The 25,182-nt window shown below is 40.6% G+C and overlaps 1 protein-coding gene and 1 long non-coding RNA gene across 10 annotated transcripts; both read right to left on the minus strand.

The window, feature by feature from the left end:
* Positions 1–471: 471 nt before the first annotated feature.
* Positions 472–25,079, minus strand: NUP88 (nucleoporin 88). Of its 9 annotated transcripts, none has more exons than XM_036452022.2 (17): positions 24,743–25,078; positions 20,977–21,146; positions 19,404–19,529; positions 17,551–17,637; positions 15,255–15,431; positions 14,318–14,504; positions 13,684–13,831; positions 10,429–10,527; positions 8,077–8,167; positions 3,658–3,759; positions 3,351–3,509; positions 2,932–3,057; positions 2,762–2,827; positions 2,546–2,626; positions 2,193–2,319; positions 1,756–1,874; positions 472–1,145 (listed from the first exon to the last, which is right to left on the minus strand). In XM_036452022.2, the coding sequence occupies exons 1-17, from the start codon at positions 25,043–25,045 to the stop codon at positions 1,082–1,084; spliced, it is 2,232 nt and encodes a 743-aa protein (XP_036307915.1). In that variant the 5' UTR covers positions 25,046–25,078; the 3' UTR covers positions 472–1,081. The 9 variants fall into 9 exon arrangements, with proteins under 9 accessions (XP_036307915.1, XP_036307919.1, XP_036307921.1 ...); XM_036452023.2 differs by lacking the exon at positions 472–1,145 and adding an exon at positions 1,162–1,497 and having other exon boundaries at positions 1,725–1,874; positions 24,743–25,079; XM_036452024.2 differs by lacking the exon at positions 472–1,145 and adding an exon at positions 1,162–1,492 and having other exon boundaries at positions 1,719–1,874; positions 24,743–25,079.
* Positions 17,648–19,392, minus strand: LOC118726824. Its single transcript, XR_004990411.2, has 3 exons — positions 18,927–19,392; positions 18,505–18,651; positions 17,648–18,465 (listed from the first exon to the last, which is right to left on the minus strand). It is a non-coding gene; the product is annotated as an uncharacterized LOC118726824 (long non-coding RNA).
* Positions 25,080–25,182: the final 103 nt, after the last annotated feature.

The raw sequence follows: 25,182 nt of genomic DNA on the forward strand, positions 1-25,182 counted from the left end.
CTACTTTGGCAGATGCAAACTGCTGGAACCCACTTTGTTAAAAAAAAAAAAAAAAAGTATCCTAGGAAAACCCAAACTGTTACTGTAGGTTTTGTTAAACAGTTTTTTTCTGGTATGAAGCCAACATTGTGCACTATCCTGGTAGGAAACATTTTAATCTGGGTTTTCTGTATAAATGGGAAACTGATTTAGAAGGCAGGATATAGCCTTTCTGGACAAAAGAAAAGATCAGTTGGTTTTACAAGTGTTCCTGTGCTTGTGTTCAGTTTGTACACACATTTTTTCACGCATGTCTAACATGATTTACCTCCTACCTGTGACCTGCCTTATGTGGTTTTCAATTGGCAGTCATTCGGCCATTTCTAGGCAGGTGCAGTCTTACCTTTCAGAACTAATATGGCAGGTATAAAAAGATTACCCACGGCTGAGAACAAAATCATATCCTGCATACAAAGTAATTTGTTTCTTTCCCCCTTTGAAGTCCTACATTTGTACCTTGTACTCACTCGTAACTCATATCAGGACACAGTGCACAGCAACTGAGCTCTCAGAAGGAATACTGCCTGTCAGAGTGAGCGAGCAGCGGCCTTGCAGTTGTGGATCCTGGGCTCGGCTCTAAGCAGATTTCAGTTGTAACCGTTCGTTAACTGTACTGAAGGTGTGTCCTTAAGAAGAAAGTGTTCAAATTAAAAAAGCTGCTGCCTAGTATTCTGTGTGGCCTTTTCCTTTGAATCACAAGTTCCTGTCCCTTTTCAGAATCACATTTCTGGTGTTGGCACTTTAACATGCAGCTCTAAATCTTGTTCAACTGTGGAGAAAACTCAGAGTTCTTGGGCTTTTAAAAGAAATCCTAAGCCATTGTTGAACATAATCATCAACTTAAGCTTATATATAAAGCACATTCCAATTTTTAAATAAAAGCATTTATTCAATAATTAGAAAACAAGTATGAAAATGATGAACAATAACACCAAAGTTCATCCAAATGCCTTTTAAATTAGATAATGCTACTGGCTTGTTTTACAGTTTGAGCTCAAGCCTTCACTTGTGTTGACTTCAGGTGCAACTGTTCCTGGTGGTGTCAGAAGTTGACATGATTTCGGATATCATTAATCTGCTTCACCATTTCTCTTATGTGTTCACCCCTGTAAAATCATAAAATCATTCACTTTTGGGAATAGGACAAATGAGCCTTAAAGAATTTAATAATGTTGAAATTAGAAGTGCTTTGCCAAAATTAACAGGTTAAGATTTCAGATGGATAGTAATGGTGATTACTACTTATTTAAGGCTAACAACAGTGGCAAATAGTATTTTAACATGTTCACTTGGGAATACACCTTGACTACACAACAAAATCATATAACAATGAAGTTATCATCTCAAGTCCTTTATCACATGGTTTCTATTCCAGTAAACTTGACATACAAGTGTCAAGTAATGTCAGCTGGGCAGAGAAAGGCTCATTTTGGCATATTTATTGCAAAGAAAAGCTACCTCATGCCGAAATTGGTTTGGCTCAGTGGATAGAGTGTTGACCTGCAGACTGAAAGGTCCCAGATACGATTCCGGTTGGGGGCATGTACCTTGGTTGCAGGCACATCTCCAATAGGGGGTGTGCAAGAGGCAGCTGATCGATGTTTCTCTCTCATCGATGTTTCTGACTATCCCTCTCTCCCTCTCTGTAAAAAAATCAATATATTTGAAAAAAAAGAAAAAGCTACCTCATAACAGCAGATGGGCAGTATTACTTACTCCTCCTTCAGGATGGACTGAATGCACTTCCGCTGGTAGGCACTGAGGGTAATGGTGGGTTTTTGAGGACTCAGTACCTTTTCCATCTTGCGCTGCTGATAGTCTTTTTTCATAGTAACCTTAAGTATTAAATAGAACTTAGGTTTTTTGGCTGTGGTTTGCTACATGTTTTCATGTTATCTTTTCACTTTTTAAATCTGTTTTTCTTGTTGAAAAGTATTACAGATTTCCCCACACACACATTTCCCCCCTCTTCCCCACTTCTGCCCCCTTCCCAGGCCTTCACTGCATTCCTGTCTGTGTCCATAGATTATACTTGTAAGTTCTTTTGTAAATCTCTTCCCAACTTCCCTGTCCCGAGAATTTTTTATATTTTAAAAAATTATTTTCTATAGAACAAACAAGTACAAAAGTTAACAATCTATATTCATTCCTACCTGTTTGATGGCATTGCCCAAATGTCGAAGTTGATCAGGTATCAGCTGTAATTCTTTCTTCATGTCTCTCTCACTATCAGAGAGAACTGGAAGCTGAGAATGAAAACTGTGAAGTACTTTTTTCATCCTTTAAAAAAGGCAAGAAAACATCCCAGCTTAAGATCTCTGCTACTTAGGAATCAATCTGGTGCTTGTGGAGGAGGCCGCACAGGATGGGGGAAAGCATCACTGCACTGTCTTCCCTAACTGCCTCAGGAGAGGAGGGAGCCAGCCCCACAGGCTGGGAGAGCACTCCAGGCCGCTTCCCGCGGCGCTGTTAACATCTGTGCACTGAATGTTGTAGGACCACTGACCTGTTGGTGATATCTTCCTGTTTTTCCTTGGCTTCCTCATATTTGTCAGCTAAGCGCTCGGCCATTTCCCGCAGACTTTTCCTAATGGCAGGAAAAATGAGACTCTTGGGGTCCACCTTGATGGTGAAGCCAGCTAATGTGGTCTGGGTTTTAGGGTGAGATCCAGCTCCGATCTCTTGAGCTACTGTTTTTTTCCTCCCCAATTTTGGCACTTACCTTTCCTCTCGACAGTAGTTGAGGTCTTCAAGTTGTTTCTTTTTTTGGTCACATAGTAATTTGATCCTTCAAAAGCAAAAAGAAAGAGATGTAATGGGAAGCCAGGTCTAGGCCATTATAGTGTCGGCTGCCCGCCAGGAGCTGGCGGGACGTGTGCAAAGGCCACCTACCTCCGCTGAATCTCCTCCTTGGCCAGGTCCTGTTTAAGGATGTACTGTTCTCTGAACACCTGGGTGGCTCTGCTGATGAGCTGAAGACATTCTTCGGGAGGAGGGGCTGTATCTTTTTCAGATGATCTTTAAAAAAAGTTTCTACATTACTTTCCTTAGCTGAGTAAAACAACTAAAAATTGACTCAAGTCATAGCTGCTTTTTTCCCTTTTTATACTTCCTGTTTATCATTTTCAAGTGCCTCTATATCCATTCTATCTGTTCACTAGCTAATTAAATATGCCCTATGTTTCTTCCAACTCCAACACAATAAAAAGTACATGAAATGAAATAAACAACTGAGGACAGACAGGATAAACAGTAATTGGGAAAATAGAGAAGGGAACCAGTTCTTAAAACCTATAACCTATATCCCATACTTCAAAAATGCTGGATTTGCAACATTACGTTGCAAAATGCTTCTTATATGCTTTTCAAAGGAATCCGGGGCTTCAGCTAGAATTCGGAGGGGAGACTCTGCCACTTCAACATCTCCTTGAGTACAAAGCAGAGGAGGAGATGCTGGATGGACTGTGCTTCTGCAAAATAAAGAAAATCTACCATGAAGTCGCTCCCTGTATCAGGAAAGCATATCCAAGTATCTTCAAGCCAGTTTCCAAGGGCATTTCCCCAGTTTAGATGTTGCAGAATTAACAAGTTGTGTGTGGAATACAAAGTGGTACTTACAATAAAGGCCTTATGAGGCACTCATAGGTACTGGTGATGCAGATCATCGTGGGCCCCAGGATGTCAGGGACAATCCAGAACCCTTGAATGGGAGCTGGCTGCCTGGAAACACACAGGCACAGGGAAGTTAGAAAACAGCAAATGCAGTGGGTCCACGTGTAATGACATGGCTGAGGTTCGCCGCCTTCTCTGGCCTGGGCTATCAGTAACCTCAAAGGTGCTGACCTGGAAACCTGCAATACTCACAATGTTGACTGGTTTGAACACCTGTCACTTAGCAGCCTAGAGGCCATTTGACTTATAAGTAAGGTGACCAGACATCCCGATTTTTAATGATTTGTCCCGCATCCCTTGGCGTTTTAAAAAAGTCCCAATTTTGGAGGAGCCGAAGGGAAAACAAAGTTTGTCTGCACCAACCCGAGACTTCGCCCTACCTGTGGCTGAGCACAGAAGCTCTCCCAGAGGCTGGCTTTCTCTAAGGAGGGACTTGCAGGAATCCAAAGCTTGTCTGCGCCTTTACCAAAGAGGTGCGCGCGCGCCTGCAACCAATCTTCCAAAACTCTCCACAAACAGGACCTTTCTAAGGCGAGACTGACAGGGAACCAAAGATTGTCTCGCCACCCCGAGACCCCGCCCTATTCAAGCAGAGTACGGAAACCCTCCTAGCTGAGTCACTGCTGATCCTCACAGCCAATTGGCTTGGAGATCAACGCTTCCCAGTGATACCAACAATAAGCAAGGCTTAACAACAAGACTGCACACACAGCCCACAAAGGGCTACACCAAGACTGTCCACTGCAGGTAACTGGGAAGGCTGTGCTACTGGGCTCTACCAGAACACCTACCACACAAAGCTATTCCATCAAATCAGGGAAACAACTAAAATGCAGACAAGAAGAAGGACACAAAGGAAGGAGATGGAGGAAAAGAAAAGATTGGACATTGAGTTCAAAACTACAGTTATAAAGTTATTCAACAATATCCTAAAAAAGGCCGATAAAATAAATGAGACCTATGAGGATATGAAAAGGGAGCAACTAGAAATAATAAGGGATCAACAAGAAATGAAGAAAACATTGTCTGAAATAAAAAATATTATACAAATTCCTAAAAACAAACTGGAAGATCGCAAGAATCAAGACAAAGATTTAGAACACAAAGAGCCAGAGGACACTCCTCTGCAGAAGGGAGAAGATAAAAGAATCCAGAAAGTTGAAGATAATGTAAGAAACCTCTGGGACAATTTCAAGCAAACCAACATCAGAATTATGGGGATTCCAGAAGAGAGAGAGCAAGATACCAAAAGAGTACTAGAAGAAATAGTGACAGAAAACTTCCCCCACCTGGGGTGAGAAATAGACTTACAAGTCCAGGAAGCCTGCAGAACCCCAAACAAAAGGAATCCAAGGAGGACCACACCAAGACATATCATAATTAAAATTCCAAGAGCAAAAGACAAAGAGAGAATATTAAAAGCAGCAAGAGAAAAGCAGGTAGTGACCTATAAAGGATCACCCATAAGATTGTCAGCTGATTTCTCAACAGAAACCATGCAGGCCAGACGGGAATGGCAAGAAATATTCAAGGTGATGAATAGCAAGAACCTACAGCCAAAAATAATCTACCCAGCAAAGCTATCACTCAGAATCAAAGGACAGATAAAGAGCTTCACAAATAAAAAAAAGCTAAAAGAGTTCATCACCACCAAACCAGAATTATATGAATTGCTGAAGGAGGTTATTTAGGAAGAGGAAGAAGATAAAGATAAAAATTATGATCAACAAATACGTAGCTATCAACAAGTGAATCAAAAAACCAAGGGAATTAAAAAATCTGATGAACAATATTAACTGTTGAATATAATAGAATCAGAGGTATGGAAGGGGAGTGGACTGACGATTCTCAGGGAAAAGGGGAGTGGGGGTGGGGGAAGAGACTGAACAAAAACTGTGCACCTATGGATGAGGACAATGGGGGATGGGGACAGAGGGTGGGGTGGGAACCTGGTGAAGGGGAGCAATTGAGGGGGGGAAGAGGATCACATTTGTAATAATCTGAACAATAAAGATTTATTTAAAAAAAAAAAAAAAGTCCCAATTTTTGGAAAGAATCTTTTTCCAAAAATCGGTACTTTTTTAAAACGCAGCTGGACGCAGGACAAATTGTTAAAAATTGGGACTGTCCCACCAAAAGCGGGACATCTGGTCACCTTACTTATAAGTCACTCAGGACCCAGAGCCCCATGGTGCGTACTCACCTCGGCAGTTACCATGACTCTTTCTCCCCGACTTGCACAGAAGACCCTGCTGACTCTGCCTAGCCTGGAAGAAGTGCTCAGAACCTGCTGGCTGAAGGTCAGTCTGTCTCACATGAAAAACCCAAGGCAGCCCAGCATCTGTCCCAGGACCTCATTCCCAGCACACAGCGTGCATCTCCCTCTTAGTCCTGGTTATTTCACTGAAGGAAATGTCTTTCCTGCCAACAGGCCACTCCACCTGCCCCAATGTTCATCCCACCCACACAGCACACTTGTGCCCTGGACTGACCATGCCATTTCCTCACCTCTTCTGATCTCAACGCTGTAGTTTCAAAGTCTCCTATTGTCTAATTACCCTCAGCTTTTTTATTTTTTTATTTTTTTTTAATTACTACAAATGTTTTATGTTTTTATAATATATTTTTTATTAAATTATTATTTTTGTACATATACCAATGCGGCCCCCCCCCTCCCCCCCGTACATAACTTCCCTCCCCAGAGTTTTGTGTCCATTGGTTGTACTTATATGCATGTATACAAGTCCTTCGGTTGATCTCTTATCTCCCCCAGATCTCCCCAACCTCCCCACTGTAATTTGACAGTCTGCTTGTTGCTTTACTGTTTCTATATCTATCTTTTGGTTCTTCAGTTTATAATGTTCTTTATCATCCATAAATAAGTGTGCCCTCCATGCTCACATCTCTTCCATTCAAAACACTCTCCACTATAATTTCAAGCTCCCCCTAACCTAGTTTTTCTTCCCTTCTCTTTACCTAGAATCAGCAGACTTTAAATTGTAACCCATAAGAGGGGAGGAAGGTAAGGGGGAGTCTGGGAGGTTAGAAATGTTGTATTTTATCTTTTCAGTGTGAAATCTACACACAGAAAGAGTAACCACTATCCAGGCCACCAATCAGAACACTGCCGCTACCTGATCCAGCCTTCCACTCCTTAGAGCAGTAACCGCTATTCTTTTATGATACTCATGCTCCTGCTTTGCTTCATCATTTTCCTATCTATGTGTTCCTTCCTAGGTGACACTGTTACCTTTTAACTTTACCTGTTTTTAAAATGTATGTACGTGGAATTTTATTATCTCTTTTCCCTGTTCACTTTTCACTCTGGTGCTCTCCTCCCATACCTCCCATTGTTTCCCTCCCATTTCTAGCGAAGCCCTTGTACTGCCAAGTCTAGACTCATTACCCCTTCCTACTGCTGCCCACTGCCTGCTCCCTGAAACACCCACCTCCTGGGCATCTGACATATTTTCCTTCAGGTTTCCTGTAGTTTTTCTGGCAGCCCTGGACTCAAGTTTCCTTCCTTGGCTGGACTCCTCTATCTTAACTCACCGACTGTCAGAAAGTGTTGCTCAGGCTCTCTTCACAGGTCTCTACTCATTCTAGGCTCCTTTCTGAGTATCCCTAACCATAGACACATTCCGAAGCTGACAATTCCCACATCCATACTGTTCAAGCCCAGACTTTCCAAACTCCAGACACACATGTCTCACAGCCTAGTGAGTGCCTCTGCTTGGATGCGCCATAGGAACAGAAAACTCAACAAGTTCCCCTAATAACACATCTCCATCCTCCCAAACATACTCTTCTGTGTCCCACGGGTCTCCAAGGGACCACATCTACCCAGTTATCCCAGGTAGGAACTTGGGAGTCATTCTAGACACTTCCCTCTATTTAGTCATCAAATATTTACTGAACATCCCAGAGGCACGTCAGTCAGCAAGTATGCCGACAGGAGGAGACAGTGAATGGCAGGAAACAGATGTGGTCTCTGCTCTCATGAAACATACTCTAGCAGTGGTGACAGACATTAAACAAATACAGACACCACCTTGAGTGTACTACAAAGAAAATGACAGAATGACAGGAGAACCTCAGGTCAGACTAGGGAATCGAGGAACCCCTTCTGAAGAATTGGTATTAAGTTCAGGAAGAATCAGTAGAAATAGCCAGTGAAGACAGCAAACTACAGCTGCACGGGACAAGACCTTCCAGACAGAGGACACAGTATGTGAGGGTCCTGAGGCAGGGGAGCTCTGGATGATCACTGGATGAACTGATACTCTTAGGGGTGAGCTGCATACATGTATCTGGATTACTGGGGCAAACAACAGATACCTGTATAGATAAGGAATTGGTTCTTACCTGCATGGCAATGGCTTTGTACAAAGGATGTGTTCCACAAAGCATTTCTGCTCCGTAGCAAGTTCCTGTAAACTATCCTTATCTTCTTCATCTACAAAGGAACACATTATCCCATTACATAAGTTAACTGATGTACAAATGTCTCAAAATTAAAATGCTGACAAATATTAATTAAATGCAATTAAGTTCTTGTCTCAAACCATTGCTTCCTCTTTTTTTCTTGGTTAACCCTCACCTGAGGATATTTTTTCTTTTATTTTTCTTTTTCTTTTTTTAAAAAAAATATATATTTTATTGATTTTGTACAGAGGAAAGGAGAGAGATAGAGAGTTAGAAACATCGATGAGAGAGTCATCGATCAGTTGCCTCTTGCACACCCCCTACTGGGGATATGCCCGCAACCAAGGTACATGCCCTTGACCGGAATCGAACCCGGGTCCCTTCAGTCCCCAAGCCGATGCTCTATCCATTGAGCTAACCCGGTCTCGGCGAGGATATTTTTTTCATTAACTTTTTCTTTTTTCAGAGTGTAAGGGAGAAAGGAAAAGGGGAAGAGGGGGAGAAAAACATCAATGTAAGATACATCACATGTGCCTTGACCAGGGATTGAACCCACAACCTAGGTATCTGCCCTTGACCAAGAATTGAACCTAAGACCCTTTGGTGTGCAAGCTGGTGCTCTAACCACCAATCCACACCAGCCAGAGCAAATTTTTATTGTTTTAAGCCGTTTGTGGCGATTTATAATAGCAGCAATAGAAAGGTAATTCACAAAGCACTTGGTCTTCACCATGAAGTATGGCATTAGCTCTGGATTTTTCATAGTTGCCCTTTATCAGTTTGAGACGTGCCTTTCTATTACTAGTTTGTTGAGTATTTTTAACATGAAAGGCTATTTTCTTAAATGCATTTTCTCTATTAACCATGGTTTTTGTCCTTTATGCTATTGCTATGGTATATAATACATGGGATTGATTTCTGGGTGTTAAACTACCTTTGCATTCCTGGGATAAATCCCACTTAGTTATGGTATATGATGTTTTTTATATGATGTTGATTTGGTTTGCTAGTATTCTGTCGAGGATTTTTCTATCCGTATTCATGAGAGACACCTGTCCGTAGTTTTCCTTTCTTGACGTTTTTGTCTGGTTTTGGTGTCGGTAAGACCGACCTCATAGAGTTAGAAAGTGTTCCTCTCCTATTTTTTTGGAAATGCTTGTGAACAATTGATATTTATTCTTTAAATGTGAAGCCAGCTTGTCCTGAACTTTTCTTTTTAGGTAGTTTTGTTTACTAATTCAATCTCGTTACTTGAATAGGTCTATTTAAATTTTCTACTTCTTCTTGAGTCAGTTTTGGTAGTCTGTCTTTCTAGAAATTTGTCCATTTCATCTAAGTTATCTAATTGGCATACAGCTATTCTATTATAATCTTTTCTATTCCTGAAAGATCAGGAGTAATAACCTCTATATAAGTCCTGTCATAATTTGAGTCCTCTCTTTTACTTTTGGTCAGACTAGCTAAAGGCTTGTCAACTTTGTTAATTTTTTCAAAGAACCAACTTTTGGTCTCATTAATTTTCTACTCCCAAATTACTTTTCTATTCCAAACTACTTAAAAATAAAAAGTTTTTATTGATTTCAGAGGAAGGGAGAGATAGAAATATCAATGATGAGAATCTCTGATTGATTTAGTGGAATTGTCTGGGAAGGCACATGGACATTCTTTTAATTCTTATCAGCTGAGCCTGAGGGCACTGGCAGAATCCTGTTATCAGTACTGATTTCTTATCTTTATCCATGTGCTTGGAATGAGGAACAAATAGGACCTTGCCTTACCCAGATCTTGATATGCTAAATCTTGTACCAAAAAATGAGGAGCTTACACAGATCTTGATGAATAGTATCTGGGCACACCCGAAACTCCTCTGACCTTAAACTCCCCTTTGGGAAACCAATAAATATGCTGTGTTGTCTGTGAGTGTGCCTGTCTCTCCATCAGAGAGATGGCACCCACCTAGCTCCCAGCTTTATGAATCTATTTCTGCCTCTTGTCTCTTTCTTTCTCTATTGCTTAATCCTCTGCTCCTCCACTCCGGAACCTGTCATTTTCCGTGCAGGATGCTGAAAACAGAAAATGCCTACCGCAGATTGGCTGCCTCTTGCATACCCACTACTGGGGACCCAACCTGAAACTCAACCATATGTCCTGATGAGGAAATCAAACTGATGAACTCTTGGTGCATGGGACAATTCTCAGTCAACTAAGCCACATAGGCCAGGTTTTTTCCAAACTATTCCAATACTTCTTAATAGGATCTGTGACACATAATGAAAAGCACAGAAAACTCACCTGATGCAAGAAATTTATGAAGTTTATGAATCCAAGTTAATCCAACACTATGTACACCAGCTTCATGAGTACAGTGATATCTTGAGGGACATTTGGGATCTGCAAAATAAATTATTAATGATAAAAAGGAAGCCATTGAAAACCTAAAATTATTTACTCCAGCAGCCCAAAAATACATTTTCTGATGAAAGTGATGAAAGACCAACAGGACATTTTTATTATGACACTATGTTAGGGGGTTTTTGAGATTTTAAAATCTGAATTCAACTTTTAAATATATTTTAGGTGTTTTAAAAAGTATTATGAATAAATACAGAGCAAATGAATTATTTTCTAAATATTAATGCAACAGCCAAAACCGGTTTGGCTCAGTGGTAGAGCGTCGGTCTGCGGACTGAAGGGTCTCAGGTTCGATTCCGGTCAAGGGCATGTACATTGGTTGCGGGCACATCCCCGGTAGAGGGTGTGCAAGAGGCAGCTGGTCGATGATTCTCTCTCATCGACGTTTCTAGCTCTCTATCTCTCCTCCTCTCTGTAAGAAAATAAAAAATAAAAAATAAAAAATAAATAAATAAATATTAATGCAACAGAGTTCACCAAAATATAAACACTTGTTACCAGGTAATTATTTATGTTTTTTTTGTCCCTTTGTGTATTTATTTACAGGTATTCAAAATAAAATGATTAAGAAAGGTTATAGGTCTGCAGAAAACTTATGCACACATCTACTTACATGAAATTATTGAAGCAAGCACATTCCTATAGCACAGGTACACTAAAAGACTTCAGTATAACTGGTTAGTTGACAGTTCTGTCATATGACAGTAAGACAGATATGAAATGTGAAGCTTTACTTGTCTTGATAATGGTGACCCACAGAAAAGTTTATTTTAAATTCTACTTCCAATTTTTGTTTGACAATCACTTATATTTATACTAAAAAATATGAGCAGCTGTGCCCTAGCTCATTTGGCTCAGCTGAGAGAGCACCAGCCTGTGGACTGAAGGGTCCCAGGTGTAATTCTGGCCAAGGGCACATGCCCAGGCTGCAGGATCCATCCCCAGTAGGGGATGTGCAGGAGGCAGCAAATCAATGATTCTATCATTATTGATGTTTCTCTCTCTCTCTCTCTCTCTCTCTCTCTCTGAAGTCAATAAAAATATATTAAAAAATACTGATGAGTTGTTATGTAATTTTAATGAAATTTTCTATACTTCTTTTGAGCCCTAGTATCAGTAAGACTATTCTGAGACTAAAAGAGGAGCTCCTACCGTGTTTCCCCGAAAATAAGACATCCTCCGAAAATAAGACCTACTTACATGTTTCCTTCTGAGTGAAATATAAGGCATCCCCCAATAAGGCCCCCCCCTTAGGCTAAACATGAGAGATTTGGTCCACTGATTCTGAAAGAAATGGAGTCACAAGAAATTCACCAGGAAATTCAGGAATTGGATTGTTATGATGATGTTCCAGAAGATGATGACATGAATGTCATTGAATAAATGAGTAAATTCTTGATACTGTAGGATTCACAGTTTGTCTGGTTTGTGTTGACAACTACCGTACTATCATACCGTTTACAATTTCCTTTATTTTCATTTAACAATAAATGTGTACCGTATTCTTCATGAAAAAATAAGACATCCCCTGAAAATAAGATCTAGCACATCTTTGGGAGCAAAAATTAATATAAGACACTGTCTTATTTTCGGGGAAACAGGGTAAATACTGATAATTATTTATAGACTAGTGGCCCAGTGCATGAATTTGTGCACAATGAAATTAATTAGAAGTATTTTAATATTGCTATTTGCCCTTTCTCTATAATAGAAGTGTCAACCAAATTCATGATCAGTAATGACAGATGGAAACACACACGTGCAATTGGCTCCAGCGAGAGCTTTATGTGTATTTGTGCATGCACGAGTCAACTTAGCCTTTTATAGCTATAGAATAAATCTGCTTAATTAGACCTACTTTCTGATTTAGCTAAATTTTTTCCAAACTAGTGAAGCACCCAAATTCTTTTTCAGGTAATTGTCAGCAACACAGCAGTAAATATCAACACGAAGCAGATTATTATTGTAGATCACGCAGGGAGAACAAAGGGTAAATACTTAACTGCAGCAGTGTTTGACTATATTCTGTGCAGTGAGAAAACCTGAAGTCAATTTCAAGGTCCACCATTTCTTCTTTTCAGTCAGGTCACATTTCTAAGCTTTCTAAATCTGTTTTGTGACTAATGAAAAGAAAATAGGATTCCACTGAGTCGCCTATCTGCCTACTCCAGGACTTCTGTGAGGATCAAATGAGATGAGGTATGGGAAAATGCTCCACAGACATTTGGTTAAAGTGTAAAATATTTGCACCTGGCTCTAAATCAAAAAATATTCTTAAAATAAAAAAAAGCTGTGGTACATTTACACAATGAAATGCTATGTGGCTATAAAAGACAGAGCTCTTACCCCCCCCCCCCCTTTTTTTTTTACAGGATGGATGGACCTGGAGATTAGTATGCTAAGCAAAATATGCCAGTTAAAGAAAGATAAATATCACATAATCTCACTTATATGTAAAATCTAATGAACAAAATAAATTGATGAACAAAATAGGTCCAGAGGCATGGATGCATGGAACAGAATGATGGAGCTCAAAGGGGAGGTTGAGGTGAGGGGACAGGAAGAGATGAACCAAGAACATATTTGCATATATGTATAATTATGGACACAAAAAATAGTGTGGGGAAGGTCTAGGGTGGAGGAGGGGGGACTGGGCAAACGGGGGCAAAGGCTGGAACCTGGGAGGCTCCCGTAATACTGTCATCAATTTAAAAAAATGTAAACAGAGCCCAGCTGGTGTAGCTCAGCAGTTGAGCGTTGATCCAGGAACCAAGAGGTCAGTGGTTTGATTCCCAGTCAGGGCATATGTCAAGGTTTCGGGCTTGATCCCTAGTGGGGAGCATGCAGGAAGCAGCCAATCAATGATTCTCTCTCATCATTGATGTTTCTCTCTCTCCCTCCCCCTTCCTCTCTGAAATCAATAAAAATATATTTTTAAAAATACAAACAGAAAAACAAATTATAATGATGATGATACTGTAATAATTATGTACCAATTGGGTACTAGAATTATTAGGGGATGGTATCATTTTATAAATTATATAAATGTCTAACCATATTATATAAATGTTTAACCACCTGAAAATTAATATAAGATAAATAAAATGCAAACTGTAATTGAAAAAAATACTTTACCTCTGTGAAGTTTGATTGGACAAGAGAAGTCAGAATCAAAGGGATCATCCTCTCCAGACGCCAGTTTCAAGGCAAGCTCCAACTCAACACACTCAAACACATACAGAGAAGGAATGAGGTCGGCCCTGGAATCCCAGGACTTTTCTGACTGTAAAAAAGCATTTTTTTAGTCTTTCAGGTCTATGTGAAAATGTACACAATGAAGAACAGAAGCAAAAAGTTGGATCAAATAGTGCTTTCAAATTCTTAATTCCACCCCCTATTCTGACAGTGCCTTCACAGTCTTCAGAGAGAAAAGTCTCCCTTCTTTTAGAAACATAGGAATAATCAAGTTCAGAGAAGAGCTAAATCAGTGACTCAAAGCTTCTTTATATTTGTCACCAAAGATTGCCAATTTAGAGTCCAGAAGGAAATATGTAGGTTGGTGGATCAAGTAAGTTGGGCACCTTCTAACTTCTTACCATCTAAATTTTTAAGTGGGCTTTGATTTACTTTGAGTGTTCAATTTCCAAAATATATAGAGGTGTCAGATTAAAAAAAAAGAAATTCCTCATCTTTATAAGCATTTATATTGGTTCAGGGTGTAAGCTAGGTGCTGGTGACACAAATGTGCACACACACTCGTCTGACTTACTGTTTGGTCATCTTCTTCTTCCCCTTCCAGCACAACACAGTGATAGAGCATTCCTGACTCAGTAGCAATCACTAAGATGTTGGGGACACAGGGTAAGCAGAGTATGGCACAAGCGTCATAACCATAATTATCTTCAGCTGCAGGATGCATGGGCAATGGGCCTAACAACTTTCCGATATTCCCAGGGCTAAAGAAAAAGTGAAACGTATTTGTGTGAAAAAATATTGGTGCTATAAGTTTTATTCTCTTTTCAAAACATACTTACATGACAGCATATTAAATCATTAACTGTTATCTATGTCCTGATGACTCTCAATTTTTCTGAGAATTTGCTTATTTTCAGGGCTCCAGACCCACATATTTAATTGAATTAGATAAATACATTTACTGAGAGCTACATAACACCCCCACAGAACTGACATTTAACCAGAATTATTCTACCATGTGATAAGTGTAACAATGCAAAGCTTTTCAGGGTACTGAGAAATATAGAAAGGTACAAAAAAAGTGAGGTGTGTAAAAAAGGAATCTCAGTAAGATCAGTGGAGAAAGTATATTCTGGGAAGGGGTGATAAACACCCCAAGCTAGGGAGCAGCATATACAAAGTCCTGAGGCATGAAAAACAAGGAATTAATAAGAAGAAAATTGAGCTTAGTGTGATAGGAGGTGAAGAAAAAGTCTAAGGCAACAAAGAAGCAGTGAGGCAGGTTTTCAGGACTGGCTTACAAAGCAGATGATTTCGTATGGCATGTTAGTGAGCTCAGAGTCTATCTGCTGGGGGAGTGTGTCACTAGAGGTTTAATCAAGAGGGATAGGGCTTCACTTTACTAAGATTCATCTGGTAAGTAAGGAGAATGACACGGAGAGGACCTTTAAGAATGACCCAGGCAGAAGACGATGAGGGTTTCAGTTAGATGGGTCATCTCCTCAACTTACCTGTGTAACAGACTAACATATGTAAGGAAAGTCTCCCCATTCTCATATAAGATGTACAGTGGGTATGCCACTACTTCATCTTTGCCTTTTTGTCCAAAAATATTCTTCGGGATGGCTGCCAATGGACCAAAGTCAAATGCAACTGCTGTTTCTCCTAGAGATGCGGTATATGCCCTCCTGAAAAGAGATTTAAAAACCAACTTGAAAAAAAAAAAATCAAAATATCCAATAATAGGAGGTGGGATGGAAGTTTAGTCAACCAATAGAGAATAGCAAAAACTATGATTATGAAGAATGTGAAACAACACCGGAAAATCCTCATAAAATCAAGTGAAGAAATTATATAATGCTACTTTAATTATAAAGATACACAAATAGTAAAAAATATACACACAGAGACAAACACAAATAAGAAACAGGAAGAAAACAAATAGATACAGAGAACAAGCTGATGGTTGCTAGATAAGAAGAGGTTGGCGAGACTGCGTCAAAAATGTGAAGGGATGCCGGGACCAGTTTGGCTCAGTGGATAGAGCGTCGGCCTGCGGACTGAAAGGTTCTGGGTTCGATTCCGGTCAAGGGCATGTACCTTGGTTGCGGGCACATCCCCAGTAGGGGGTGTGCAAGAGGCAGCTGATTGATGATTCTCTCTCATCGATGTTTCTAACTCTCTATCCCTCTCTCTTCCTCCCTGTGAAATATCAATAAAATACAATAATAATAATAAAAAGAAGTTTAAAAAAAATGTGAAGGGATTAAGAAGTAAGAATTATGCCTTGACTGGGTAGCTCAGTTGGTTATAGTAGAGTGTCCTTCTGAAAAGCCAACGTTGTGGGTTCAATCTCCAGTCAGCGCACATATAAGCAACCAATGAATACAAAATTGGAGGAACAACAAATCCATGTTTCTCTTTCTCTCCCTCTTTCCTCTCTCTGAATCAATAAATTCTTTAAAAAAAGAAATAACAGGAGCTCCAGTGGCGTAATCGGTTAGTGAGCAGTACTTATAAAAAAAGAAATAACAATTGGTAGTTACAAAATAGTCATGAGGTGTAAAGTACCACACAGGGAATATTGTAATAAGTATATATGGTGCCAAATGGGTACTAGACCTATTTGGAGGGTCACTTTGTAAATTATATAAATGTCTAGTCACTAATCTGTACACCTGAAGCTAATATAAAATAACATTGAATAACAAAACTTTTTAACTAAACATAAGTGCACAGAGATTAGCAATCACAGGAGAAAGCCACCATAATTGTGGGTCAGGAGGAAGAACTAATATATATTTAGATCCCTACCCCACCCCCCAGGGCTTCAGAGATCAAAACTGTCCATACAGTCCTAGCCAGCCTGGGCTAGGATAGTGTCAGCCTTTGGACTGAAGGATACATACCCGGGTTGCAGCTGATCCCTGACCTGGGTTGAGACCAGTGGGGGAGGCAACCAATTGATGTCTCTCTCTCACTTTGATGTTTCTATTTCTCAGTCTCTCCCCTTCCCTTCCACTCTCTCAAAAAGTCATTGGAAAGATATTCCAGGTGAGGATTAACAACAACAAAAATTAAAAATAAATAAAACTGTCAATACAGAATTAGCTATATATAAAACAAATAAGGTTAGAAAAACAAAAATAAATGAGACTATTAGATATGACTACCATAGAGACATGAAAAGAACTAAATGGACTTCCAGAAATACTACTACTAAAAGGCTTAGGTACACACACTGTAGGTGATCATGTGCGGTAATCATCACAAAGTATGATCAGGAGGCCAGAGAAATAGGATTTGTGAGTTCAAGAGTGACTGAGTTAGTGGTCAAAGTAGCCAGGAACTTGCCTCTATAGTGGATAAGAACACATAAAAGCCAGGGTCACAGGGGAATCAGAAGGGCTATGTTCCACTCCAGGTTCTGGGATACCAGTTGCTGGTCTGGAGTCCAGCAATCTGCTGAGTGAATAGCTGGTAGGCCTCTACCCCAACACTCTCACCTTTCACCTTTCCTGTACTTTACAATATTAAAATGTATTTTCTTATTCAAGATACAACATGGAGTCAGTTTCAGCCACTCACATTTCCAAACTTTCTTGAAAAACATATCAAGCTAGTAGTTACGATGACATTCAGATTTGTAACTTCCTGTTATTCACATTGCTTACTTTTGCTTATTTCTCACCTTACCAAAAGCATGCTAAAGTCACCCCTGGAAAATTTGCAATCTCTATTAAAATTGCATTTATAACCTCAATAACCTAATTTGAAAAGCATATCATTACACAAATAAACACTTACCCCTTGTTGAGTATTAGACTTTCCTCTTCTGCTTCTGAAAGTACGATGACCTTAGTGGGTGTCTGGGGCTCCCGGAGAGAGTAAATTCTAACAACCAAAAGAGAAGGAAGCCAGCACTTAAAATTCTCTTTCATTTACTAACAGTCTTTTCTTCTACATCTAGTCAGTTCTTAAGAATTTTCCTACCAGTTATCACAACCATTTCTTTGTCAAAAATCTTGCTGTTATTGATAAAGTAGGTACTTCATTTGTTCTTTAATTTTAGAAGGTTTCCTAGGGACCTGAAGAAATATTCTCTATCCTTACCAAAACTATTCATTAGCCTATTCCACCATTGCACTGCACCTGTCTCTTCCATCCTAAATCCTTAGCCATATTCACCTTGTCTAGTCATCTCACTACTGCCCCTAAGTTTGCCAGCTTCCCTTCAAATATACCCATCTTCCTTGGCCTGTTAGACAACAAATCTCACTAGACAAGGAACTACATCTCACTAGTCTGACCAGCAGAGTGACTGACTTGTTGCCTACAATTTATACATGCTTTTGTGATATAAAGACTATCACGCCATCCCTATTTTCTCAAGGAAAATTTAAAATTGAAAAAAGATTTTTTCACTAAAATCACTTTAATTTAAAATAAATTTTCATAGCATAAATGGTTACTGTTAAAAGGAGAAAGAATTTTCAAAAGGTCAGTAATATTATTAGAAATTCATGTCTTTTATGAAGTCTTTTTACAAATTAACAAAATTCATCACTTGTCTGACCCACTAAGGATTTTTAAACTTACTCTGTTCCATTACCAATAAAATGCCATCCAATAAATGTTTTAAATGAAAATTTGATCCAACTGAAGACACATTCATTGTGGTCTTCCTAGCTGCCTGTAAACTTTATTGACTTCAAAATATACCTGAAAACACATACACCCCCATTGGCGCAGAGACTATACATAAGCACAAAACAGAACATATTGTAATGGGGAATAGTGAAAAAATGCAACAGACATTGTGGGAATTTCTTGTTGCCCTGAAATTGTCAACAAAACCCACAGCTTAGGAAAAGAGAAGGGTTAAATACCCCATGTCTTAAAAAGAACCTTCAGCAGAAACCGGTTTGGCTCAGTGGATAGAGCGCCGGCCTGCGGTCTGAAAGGTCCTGGGTTAGATTCCAGTCAAGGGCATGTACGCTGGTTGCGGGCACATCCCCAGTGTGTGTGTGTGTGTGTGTGTGTGTGTGTGTGTGTGCGCGCGTGCAAGAGGCAGCTGGTCGATGTTTCTCTCTCATCATCATATCTAACTCTTTATCTTCTCCCTTCCTCTCTGTGTAAAATCAATAAAATATATTTTAAAAAAAAAACAACAAAAAAAGAACCTTCAATAATTGAGGCCAGATACTTCCTTTAAGGCATGAGGAAGGCTAGACTATACTATCCTCTACTGTCTTCTTTCCCAGCATACATCAAAGGAGGGCTAAGACAGAGGGTGTCAAGAGCCCTTAGGAGTACAGCACAATATTTGTAATGGGAGATAATCCCTCCTTTATCCCCTACTCCAAAACCAAATGGGAGGACAGGGAGGCTTGAAGAGAAAGTGACGTTTAGGAGTGCCTTTAACAGTGCTTACAAAGCAGGTTAGGATAGGAGAGACTGGAGATTCTGAGAGGAAATAGCAATAATTAAGGTATGTAAGTTAGGGCAGTTAGGTAATACTTGAGAATGGGCTACAACAGCCATCAGATAAAGCATTCTAACACGCAAAGACCTCTTTAGTGGTACCTTGAGCTATTAACTGGCAAACAGAAGCAGAACTTCCCTATTCACAAAGCTGTAAGACATACAATAAACTTTACCTTATTACATTGTCTGATGTTAACAGAACTATGTGGGGATCCAGCATTTCACTTGGATACCAGGCAGCATGCTTTAGAGTCAGAGAAGTAGAGCTGGTGAAAAATCTCTCAGCAATTGGAGTGGTACTAAAATAAAGACAACAATTTTCCAAAACATTTTGTAGCTCTTTGATGAAAAATCTTCTAAAGGAAAACCTATTTTAACACTCTTTGCTCTGCTTTCCTTTAAATTTCTTTCACTTAAGTCTTGCTAGGAGAGCATTCAAAGCATCTATTCGATTAATATCAAAGAATCAAAACAAAAATATTTTTCAGGTATATTATGTTATTTGATCTTTCTAGTAACCTTGTAAGGAAAATATAAGAGTAGATATTATCATTCCTATTGTAGAAATGAGGAAATAAAGGGATCTAACCTATAAATTTCAGAGCTAAAGGTGGATTTCTACCTTATATTCTTTTCAACAGATCTTTCAGACTCTCATTTTTCTGAGTTTGTTGAAAACTAATACAAAAGTAAATTTAGTTGAACTTATGAACAAACTGTCTGATTCACAGATAACTGCTATTAAAAAGCCTTATTTCTCGCCTTAGCCAGTTTGGCTTAGTGGATAGAGTATCGGCCTGGGAACTGGAGGGTGCTGGGTTCTATTCTAGTCAAGGCACAAGCCTGGGCTGCAGGATCAATCCCCAGGAGGGGGTGTGCAGGAGGCAGCCCATTAATGATTTTCTCTCATTATTGATGTTTCTCTCTCTTCCTCTCTGAAATCAATAAAAATATAGTATTTTAAAAACAAACAAAAAACCTTATTTCTTGCCCATCAGGCGTGGCTCAATGGTTGAGTATCAACCTATGAACTAGGAGGTCATGGTTCAATTCCCAGTCAGAGCACATGCCTGGGTTGCAGGCTCAATTTCCAGTGTGGGACATGCAGGAGGCAGCGGATCAATGATTCATTCATATTCTCTCTCTCTCTCTCTCACTCTCTCTCTCTCTCTCCCTCCCTCCCTCTCCCTCTCCCTCTCCCTCTCCCTCTCTCCCATCCTCTTTGAAATCAATAAAAAAAATATATTTTTTTTAAACCCAAAATAGTCCTAACCAGTGGATAGAGCATCGGCCTGCGGACTGAAGGGTCTCGGGTTCGATTTCGGTCAAGGGCATGTACCTTGATTGCGAGCACATCCCCAGTAGGAGGTTTGTAGGAGGCAGCTGATCGATGTTTCTCTCTCATCGATGTTTCTAACTCTCTTCCCTCTCTCTTTCTCTCTGTAAAAAAATCAATAAAATATATATTAAAAAAAATAAAAAAGTAAAAAAAAAAACCACCCAAAATAACTTATTTCTACCTACTTGAAAAATAGTCTAACTTCTAATGAGAGAGCAAAGTGATAATTCAGGCAGAATAAAAACTATAATCACACATACACTATAAACATTATTACCATAAGCTGCCAATGTGCAGGCCATCTGGAACATTCACAGTAAACATACCTTAAGAACCACTGGTCTTGAGTAATTTTCTGCATTTATTACAAATTATAAAGATAACAACTAAATGGAAATACAACTTACCTACAATTCACTGTTGATTTTCCACCTTCAAATTCAGAATTCTTCCCCCATCTTTTAGGTAATTCTAATACCATAAGTCCTTTTATTCCTATAAGTGCTATGTGATGTTGTGTTGGACTTAATAAGACTTGATAGATTTCAAACAGGGGTGGATTTATGCAAAGCAATCTCTGAAATTAAAGCAAACTCGTCAAAATACTTAATTTTAATGTAAATATATGTGTCAGTTACTTGAAAGTTTTCTATAACTGTAGGGAATGAAGCTTTCTGAATAATTACACTCAAGCCATTAACTGAAGAAATAGTTCTAACCATTTTGATTGGAATGTGATAAAATGCATCAAATTTCCCTACTTTGATAAATACTGCATATAATTTCCCTCTTTATGATCAAGCTCCAGCCTCCCACTTCAGCCTCAACTCTCCACTATTCCCCTTTTGTACTTGACAATCCAATCAGATTAACTTATACTTCTGGGTAATTATTATGCTTCTCTGTCTTTTCGTAACTGTTTCTCTTCCTGCAATGCCCTCATTTTCCTTTTTTTTTTTTTTTTAATTTTATTATTATTATTGTTATTTTATTATTATTTTTTTTTTAGCTAGCTAACACATTCTTGGAGGAAAGCCTCGATACACTTCCCTCCCAAATAATATTCCAGGGATAAGTGCATCTTTTCTGGACTGCCTCCTGTAGCACACTCATAGTTCTTTTCACTCTGCATTCTAATTATCCTTCTACTTGCTCATCCCATACAACTCTGAATTACTTAGACTGAATTACTTATGAATCTGTGTCTTTCCTCGCTGTATCTTTAGCATAATATATGGCATATTGCTAACTCACTCTCAATATGTTTTAGTGAAGACAAATGAACTCAGAGTATTAATAAATGATAATTATACATTATATTAGAAATAGTACAATAAGATAGAGAATGGGTTTAAGAATTTCTGTAGTAAGTAAAATGGTGCTTTACCTATGCAGGTTATTGCAGTGTTTGTCTAGGCATCATATGCTCTCAAAAAAATCTCTCCTTCCTATTCTCGTTACCATTTTCTTTCCTTTCTACTTTCAGTAATGAACCATGAAATTGCCAATGTATTGCTTATCCTTATGTATGAAGACTCCCACTAAGCCAAAATCCTTTTAGACAAGACGTTGTGAATATGAGATTTCTATTAATTATTACTGATGTCTATAAGCCTGTTTTGTTTTTTTTTAAGTTGCCTTTCGCTGATTCCGTTTTTCCTCCTGTCAGTGGTTCTTTCCTTCTTTTCCCTATCTCCTCAATCCCCATTTTCTTTCTATTTGATTTTGACAGTTTACCTCACATCAAATAGAAGCCAACTGTCTTCTGCTATCCACAATCCAATTACCATAAATCACTTGTGACAATCAGGGTATTTGGGGGTTTTTGTTTGTTTCTTTGTTTTGTTTCTAAGGCTCCACTTATGCTTTTGTTAAACTTGCAACTCATTCTAAGCTGCCCTTTTTTTTTTTTTTTTTTTGCCTATCCAGAGTTTTGGATCTTCTGGAGGATCATTCAGACAAACACCAATATTTACTGAGAGCTTGTATGTTCCAGGAGCTGAGTGAAATACTGGAAATACTTAAGAAAATAAGTAAGGCATACAGAGGTCATGCCTTGGAGTTTACTGTCTAGAAAAGTAGACAATAAATATGAAAAATTTACATGTGACTGTGCCAAATGCAGCCCAGCGATGTAGGGTGCTAGTGGAATACTGTGTGCTGAACATCTTGTAAGTTACTCCTGTAAACTGAAACATTAAAGTTAGTAGACTGTAGACCTGTGACCTATTTTCAAAACTGCAGAACTTTATCTAGCACCTCTTTAATTTCAAATCATTTCTCATCAAGAATCGGACAATGACACACAACAGATGTGGCGTTATAACTGTTGCCCAAGTTTTTTAATCTTTAAAAGAATCAGTTTATTACCAACTAGAAGCCTGGTGCATGAAATTCATACACTCAAGGTATGAACTTCATTCATACACTCAGTCCCGCCTGCACCCACTGGCAGTTAGGGAGCCCTCAGGGGATGTCCGACTGATGGCTTAGGCCTCAGCCAGCAGTCAAGACATTCTTAGTGCTGCCACAGAGGCAGAGAGGCTCCCGCCACCGCTGCTGTGCTAGCCAGCTGTGAGCCTGGCTTCTGGCTGAGGGGCACTCCCCCATGGGAGTGCAATGACCACCAATGACTCCTGCATCCAGCGTCTGCCCCCTGGTGGTCAGCGTGCATCATAGCGATTGGTCATTCCTCCATATGGTGGAGCTGATTCGGTTGCTATGATGTGTGCTGACCACCAAGGGGTGTGTGTGTGTGGAACATGGCAGGCGTTGGCCACAGCAGGATGGTAGAGCAGGTGAGCTGGGCAGTCAGTCCAAGGCAGGATGCCAGTCACTGTCATTGGGGCAAGCCTCTGGTGGTTACTAAAAATTCTTTGCTCCTGAAGTGCCCGGCTAGCTCAGTCGGTAGAGCATGAGACTCTTAAAAATTCTTTGCTCCCACACAGTGGTGGGCTGGGCGCTGCACCCACTGCTGGCGGAAGCTGCCACTCCGGGCCCGATTGATTGGTGCTGTCAGCTAGTGCAAGCAGCAGCAGCTGGTCCAAATCGCCCCTGAGGGCTTCTTCACCTCCCCCTGCTCCTGAGGAGCAACTGAGGCCCCGGCCCCTGTTAGTGAGGCCAGCTGTGGGAGCTGGTGTGGCTGCCAGCAGAGAGGGGACCAGGTCCGTGTACAAGGGGCCAGGCTGGGGCCCAGAGGATGGGCCGAGACCCGCCCCTGTGCCCACCAAAGCCTCCCAGCCCACAGTTCCTGTCAAGGTGCACGAATTCGTGCCCTGGGCCCCTGGTATAGGAGCAACATTTTCCAGAAAGCAATGTTTGCTTACAGCAAGGATGGACTCCTTTCTCATCATATCCACTTCCACAGGCTGTTGGCTTATCACAAACAAACAAAAATCCCTTCCAACCTTGGGGATGGCCTAATTTTCTAAAAAGCAAATGAAGTAACAGGGGATTCCTTTGCTGTGTCAGGCACAAATGTGGTGCTTTCAAATCTATTACCCGATGATGCTCGTAACAATCCCGAGAAATTTAGGATTATCCCTGCGATTTTGAGTGTCAATATCATCAATGAGGCTTCTTAGGACCAGCCTGCTAAAAAGAGCACCTACACCCGCTCTCTACCCCCTTGCCCTGCTTTGTTTTATTCAGAGCCCCTGCATAACGGGTGTTACCTATTGAGCATTACCTCCCGGACCGTGAGAGCATGAGTTCCTACAACTGTGTCGGGTCAAAAACAGAGGCTACAAAATGAAATGCTACAGCCCGGCTGGTTTGGCTCAGTGGACAGAAGGGTCCCTGGTTCGATTCCAACAAGGGCACATGCCTGGGTTGCGAGCTTGATCTCCACTGGGGGACGGGCTGGAGGCAGCCAATCAATGATTCTCACTCATCACTGATGCTTCTCTCTCTCTCTTTCTTTCCCTCTCCCTTACTCTCTGAAATCAATAAAGTTATAGTATTTAAAAAAAAAGAAAAAAGAAATGCTACAGCGGAATGAAAATAAAAGAGAGACTTTGCCACTAGAAGCCGGACGTCTGCTTACCCTGGAACGGCTCGCCTATCTGAAGGCGAAAAAAAAATAGCCAGGATGGGGAGGGAACAAACAAACAAACATAAAAACTAGCTGAGATCCCGGGACGAGGGTCCTTTCCACCATTCGCCTGGCCGTACCTGGTACTGGGAGAGGGCGGGCTCCTCCCCCGCGCTGCCGACGCCCCGAAGGCGGACCACCAGGAAGGAGCTGCCGTCCCCGTCCCACAGGAAGAGCTCCCCGCCGAGGCCCAGGACCAGGTTTCTCGTCAGCGACTGCGGCGGCGGCAGCGGCGAGGAAGACGACGACGAAGAAGCCGGTTTCTCGGCCTCGGCCGGACCCTGGCTTTTCAGTCCCTCCCGGAGCCGCGAGAACACGACGTGGTTGGGAAGCCAGGTCTGCCACAGCTCGCCGTCGCCAGAGGGTCCCTCGGCGGCCGCCATCTTGGCCCAACTGCTTTCCTCACTCCCAATTGCTCGGCCCGCCGCCGGGCGCAGCCAATCCGAGGCCGCCCGCCCCCTGCTTTGGCTAATCAGCGAGCAGGCAGCCCGGAAGCACGAGGCTGGAGCTAGGAGCTAAT

Source organism: Pipistrellus kuhlii, unplaced genomic scaffold (genome assembly GCF_014108245.1).
Source record: "Pipistrellus kuhlii isolate mPipKuh1 unplaced genomic scaffold, mPipKuh1.p scaffold_m20_p_23, whole genome shotgun sequence".
Lineage (NCBI taxonomy): Eukaryota > Metazoa > Chordata > Mammalia > Chiroptera > Vespertilionidae > Pipistrellus > Pipistrellus kuhlii.

Excerpts from the sequence above, each read along its gene's own strand:
- NUP88 (XM_036452022.2), bottom strand. The coding sequence starts at position 25,045 with ATGGCGGCCGCCGAGGGACCCTCTGGCGACGGCGAGCTGTGGCAGACC. Across the intron at positions 17,638-19,403 it reads ACATCAGACAATGTAATAAG|AATTTACTCTCTCCGGGAGC; the intron begins GTAAAGTTTATT and ends TTTGGTTGTTAG. Across the intron at positions 8,168-10,428 it reads TCATAAATTTCTTGCATCAG|ATGAAGAAGATAAGGATAGT; the intron begins GTGAGTTTTCTG and ends GTTCCTTTGTAG.